The 5,459-nt window shown below is 43.0% G+C and overlaps 2 protein-coding genes across 3 annotated transcripts; both read right to left on the reverse strand.

Annotated features, from left to right (window-relative positions):
- Nucleotides 1–2,140: 2,140 nt before the first annotated feature.
- On the reverse strand, nucleotides 2,141–3,446 carry LOC129776584 (acylphosphatase-1-like). Of its 2 annotated transcripts, XM_055782310.1 has the most exons (5): nucleotides 3,110–3,446; nucleotides 3,028–3,044; nucleotides 2,849–2,958; nucleotides 2,640–2,791; nucleotides 2,141–2,523 (listed from the first exon to the last, which is right to left on the reverse strand). In XM_055782310.1, the coding sequence occupies exons 1-4, from the start codon at nucleotides 3,342–3,344 to the stop codon at nucleotides 2,677–2,679; spliced, it is 477 nt and encodes a 158-aa protein (XP_055638285.1). In that variant the 5' UTR covers nucleotides 3,345–3,446; the 3' UTR covers nucleotides 2,141–2,523; nucleotides 2,640–2,676. The 2 variants fall into 2 exon arrangements, with proteins under 2 accessions (XP_055638285.1, XP_055638286.1); XM_055782311.1 differs by lacking the exon at nucleotides 2,141–2,523 and having other exon boundaries at nucleotides 2,587–2,791.
- A 187-nt stretch (nucleotides 3,447–3,633) lies between these two features.
- Nucleotides 3,634–5,255, reverse strand: LOC129776577 (2-oxoisovalerate dehydrogenase subunit alpha, mitochondrial). The gene is made up of 2 exons (XM_055782299.1): nucleotides 5,043–5,255; nucleotides 3,634–4,981 (listed from the first exon to the last, which is right to left on the reverse strand). Exons 1-2 carry the CDS (start codon nucleotides 5,106–5,108, stop codon nucleotides 3,731–3,733), a joined length of 1,317 nt encoding a protein of 438 aa, XP_055638274.1. The 5' UTR covers nucleotides 5,109–5,255; the 3' UTR covers nucleotides 3,634–3,730.
- Between the last annotated feature and the right edge of the window lie 204 nt (nucleotides 5,256–5,459).

Genomic DNA, 5,459 nt, shown 5'->3' on the forward strand with positions numbered 1-5,459 from the left:
ACTTTTACCTTCTTCTACCAGCTGCCGTTTTGCGATTGCGTTTGCCACTCACTGAAACTAATTGTTGCCTTGATGAGCGCCGAACCGAAGCTGCTCTGTTCTTGATGCGGGTTTTCTGATTGTCGTGAGCAGCTTTGCAAGCCAACTCGAGCACTCCGACGGCCGAAACTCTATAATCGCTGTTAGGTATACTGATGCTCCGGTACCAATCCGTTCGGCCTAGTTACCCTTGCGGAGCAATCAGTGAATGCGACAGGGAACTGGAGACCTGCACGGTTCGAGTGAGACTTTGCCTTCCCCTTAACTTGTCCTCCTTTGTTACGTCCACGATGCCGATGCCGTACAACCACACGGGTTTACGGTTTGAAAGAAAATAAGATATTTTTTTGGGGTCCGCGTGTTTTATACTCAAGCGGTACACACTCACAGGATAGAGACAAATCGGCAGACTCAGCCAGAGGGGCGAGTCCAACGAGACGAACGAATGAGCGTTAAAAGGGAGCGATGGCAAAAAAATACACGTAGAGGCGAATGAACTGCAAAGTTTAAAGCCTCTTAAAAACAAAGAAAGAAAGAAAGAAAAAATACATTCATTACGATTTGTTCGCTCGTTGGATTCACATGCAGGCTAAAAAGGGTCCTTTTCAGGATCACAAAATTATCTTCAATCTAAAGAGTTTATTGTTTTGTTATCACTCGATATCCCCATCTTGTTCTGCTAAACCTTCCTGTTTAGCGATTTGTTGCCACTCGCCACAGCTTTCACAGTTGGAAAATTTCTTCCCATCCAGCTTTGTGACATGTTGTATAGTAAATTACATTCAATGCGACGTGCCGAAGCGCCACTCAGTGTCGCATTGGAGGCGATTTTAACCTGTAATTGAACATTTGCGATGACAGTGGTACAGTGTCGACTTTCAACGTGGGGTCATAATTTGGATCTCTATGTTTACAAAAATGATGCCGTTTTGCGTTTGCCACTCGCCACTCGCTGCAACTGCCTGTTGTCTTGATGTCCACCGAACCGAATGTGTTCTGTTCCGAATGCGGGTTTTCTTATCGTCGCGAGCAGCTTTACCAGCTAACTCGATCACTTCGGCGGCCGAAACTATATAACGCCGGCTAGGTGGATTGGTGCACTGGTACTAACGCGCTCGGTCTAGCTACCCTTGCGGGGAACTCCAGATCACACGGTTCGAGCGGGATTTTGCCTTTCCCTTCACTTTTCCTCCTTTACCATGTCCAGACATGGCTGCTTGGGTTGGTTTGTTGATGTGTTGTGATGCGAACCGATGTGGTGTACGGTTTGGATGAGAATGATCGTTACGGCAGCGGAGCGGGGATTTTTAAGCTGACAGGCTGGCTAGAGAATTACGCATGGAGAGACTGCGACCAATGTTTCGTTCATTTTTTTTCTTTTTCCTTTCCAATCGTGCTTCATTCTATTTCACTGCTGCTCTGGTTGCCCGTTTTGGTCGGTACGATTTGAGGAGCACAAAATGGACCAATCAAAAATGGGCACATAGTGCATTTGGACAATGCTTGATATTTCACAATTATTCAATTATTTATCTCAAGAAAAATGAAATGTTATTCGTTATGATAGATGCGTAGATATATTTCCTATCAATTGATGCAAAAACCTTTGCGATCTATTGAGAAATGCTCGAGTTATAAGCGTTCCAAATCTTGCATTTTTTCCTACTTGTTCAGTGCCTAGATTTCCATTTCACCCCCTATATCTTCCGGTTAGACGTAGTCCTACGTCAAAAAACCATTTACGCATATCATGAAATCTCAACCATTATGGAATCGTTTAATTTTTATAGTTTTTTTTTTGCTATGAAGGTCTATGCATACCCGGTAACTATAATAATTTGATCATAGGAAATAGCTTGTTCAGTCACAGTTTACATGAGATATTTTTATAACACGGATTTCACTGAAGAAGATCAATGATATGAGAAAAAGTATATGAACGTTTGACTGGGCAGTACTGTCAGGCGATTTATTGATAAATACGGATAAATGTATAGGTTGTATCCAAAAAAATATTCTTCCTGTCCACGTGGACTCGGTCTATACCCCCTCCTCCCTCACCGTGGACAAGCGTGGACATTTTCTTACCCCCTACCCCCTCTAAAGTTGTCCACGTGGTATGTGGATAGCCCCTTACTTCTAGTGTGAGTTATCGCAATAGCCTAATTTGTCTCGCTGATATATTATACTCATCTAATCAACTCTAAAATGTATATTTTTGGTTGGAACAAAGCATTGAAAGAAAGTTATTTGTTCGTTATATACATCAGAGGTGACATTTTTAAAATGTGAAGAATCGCCAAAGCTTCCACCGGTGTCGACTGGTCTTTCGCGTAGCTATTGCCATTGCCTGCCATTGCCATTGTCTGATATGTATTGTATTGTCTGATATGTATACGTTCCGAGGCCCCTCATTAGTAGCGTGAATGCATGTTAATCACTTTGTCGAAAACTTGGACTTCAAAAAGTCGAACTGATGAAAATCTGGAAGGAGTAAATATCTTTGAACAATGAAACGAAAACAGGGATGCGACGAACGCATGAAAATTACTAAAAAGATTGATGAAAGTTTATTGAAATAAATAAAAGATACCACATACGAAGATTCAATTTGATTACATTGGAGATCAATAGTATTTAACGCTTGATTGAGAAATCGTTGAAACTACATTTTGATATTTCCTTCATTTCACCGAAAACTGCTTTATCAATGTGGCTGGAAGGGCTTCCCTTGGTCTTAAGCCAATGTTTCCTGCAAATGGAAAACTTAGCGTACAATAGAATCAAACGTTTTCATACAGAATCTAACATTTCGTTCATTGGCTTTTCTTCGCCTTCCATTTGGCCCTTTACAGTGCCAGCGTGAGTGTTCATACACCATCCTCGGAGCCCTAAACTTGTCGCTTGCTTTTGCGTGTACTGAAAGCAGAGAACCAATTGAGTATATTGGATAGTCTAGCCAATGCAAATCTATTTTTATTAACTCACCTTCCTGAAAAACACCCCTAGAAGATACGGAAATAGATAGTTAAATGTACCGTGCACGATAGTACTAACCGTAGATACCTACCTTGTACTGTTCCAAATATCTCGAAATCACAAGCAAATGGTTTACCGGCCATTGTGGATGAGCGTCTCTGCCGAATCGAGTCCTGTTCGCAAGTAAACAAATCGGATGCCGGGCAACCGAGAAGCGATTGCTGTGGGTCTCCACTGACGGTGGTTACTCGGATTCGAGTTGCAAGAAGACTGAGAATCAAAATAAAAACCTCGCGTCGTCTCATTGCTATGACAGCGTCATTCATCTAATGTGCGAAATGCTAGCAGAGAGCAGAGCACTGCGGCGAGATAGTATTTATTTTCTAAGTTTATAGGAATAGAATTTACTGAGTGCTGTTGTTTACGTATTAGGTACTCACACAACCCTATATCGAGTGTTGAAAAACCACAGCTGTCACAAATCTGTTGTAAACATAGTAACAGAGATCAACGAATTAATAAATTCAATTTCAAATATCCCTGGGCTTACGGTGTGATATCTATATGTAAAAAAATATTTATATTTTATTATATATATTTTAATATCCAAAATACCTTTCATAAAAATCATTAAAATCGACCTATGTTATAATAAATGCATTCCTGAGACCGGCATCTTATGCCTTGAAACCTGACGCTACGTCAAAATGTGCTAATTTTTGAAATCCTTCAGTGGATAATGTTCCTTGAACTTATCTACGTGTTCCTCCATTTGTTTCATCTGTTCCTTCAAATGCTGGGGCATCTCGGAGTAAACATCTTGGAACACCTCCCGCCAGTCCGGCTTGGGGATCCTCTCCGATTGATTGATTTGCGCGAGAACTTGCTTTCGCACTGCCTTCACATACCGTTCTTCTTCCTCCTCGTCGAACCACTGGCGGTTCCGCATGTAGTTCTTGAGCTTCGAGATGGGATGCTCGACCGTGTTCCATATCTCCAACTCCTCTGCAGGCCTGTAGGCAGAGCTGTCATCCGATGTCGAATGATGGCCAATGCGGTAGGCCATAGCCTCGAGCACAATCGGTTTGTTGTGTTGCAACACATACTCTCTCGCCAGTTTCGTTGCGTTATAAACCGCAAATACATCCGTGCCATCGAATCGCAGAGCTGCAATACCATAACCCGCCGCCCGGCCAGCTATCCCGTCCCCTCGGTACTGTTCCTTCGAAGGAGTGGAGATAGCGAATCCATTGTTACGACAGAATAATATCACCGGACAGTCCAGGGTGGCGGCAAAATTGAAGGCCGCATGGGCATCCCCTTCTGAAGCGGCTCCCTCCCCAAAGTATGTAATCACGCATCGCTTGTTATTCGGTTGGCGCTTGAATGCATAAGCAGCTCCCACAGCTTGTGGGATTTGGGTGCCTAAAGGGGATGAAATCGTAACGAAATTCAACTTCTTCGACCCGTAATGTACGGGCATCTGACGGCCTTTGCCTTGATCCTCCCGATTTCCGTAGCATTGGTTGACAAAGTCCGAAATGGTGAACCCTCGCCACACCAACACTCCAGCCTCCCTGTACTGACCATATACCCAATCATCGGGACTTAACGCAGCAGCACTTCCAATGTGGCTAGCTTCTTCGCCAGAGTTAGTCATATAAAAGGAAATCCTCCCCTGGCGCTGAGATTCGTACAAAATTTTATCCATCGTGTTCAGCAACACCATATCTCTGAACATCTTGTGAACCGTTTCACGACTCAGGCCCGGGTCTTGCGTTGGATCTTCAATCACACCATCAGCATTCATTATCTTGTAAATGGGTATTGGTTCCACATGATTCGGTAGGGAGAGCGAAGGTTTATTCACAAAAGATGCTTGTGCGCCAGGAAACATGGAAACTACACGGGCTGCCGCCTCCGGGCTCTGCGTCTGGCTGTGAACATTTCGTGTCACCACACACTGAAAGTAAACACGTAATTAATATGACGGCTCGTTTTCCAGAGGTCCTTTCGGTCCTTACCTTCAATGAGAGTTTATTTTTATGCACTAGACGCCAAAGAAGGCCTGATGAGCGAATTAATGACATTATTAGCAGTCTTTCCTGGTAAAATTTTTGTTCGTAAAACACGTAAAACACTAACTTGAACAATTTGCTACGTCAATAACACCTGTTGATAACAACTTCGTGTGATTTGCCAAAGATTTGATTTGGTAGGTATTTACTATCAACAATATTGATTGCAAGGCGCGTTGAAGTATATCCTAAGGTGGGCCAACTTGCTAAAATCACTCCAGCCATTTTGGAAGTCTACTGTGTTTTGTTTGTAAACAAAACACAATACGCTTGTGCCGGAGCTCGCTCGTGATCAGTCTGTCTCTTTCACGCTTCAAGGAAATAATTCCCCTTCTGCTTTCTTCCGTACTGTTTTCATATACC

The sequence above is a fragment of the Toxorhynchites rutilus genome, chromosome 3 (genome assembly GCF_029784135.1).
Source record: "Toxorhynchites rutilus septentrionalis strain SRP chromosome 3, ASM2978413v1, whole genome shotgun sequence".
Lineage (NCBI taxonomy): Eukaryota > Metazoa > Arthropoda > Insecta > Diptera > Culicidae > Toxorhynchites > Toxorhynchites rutilus.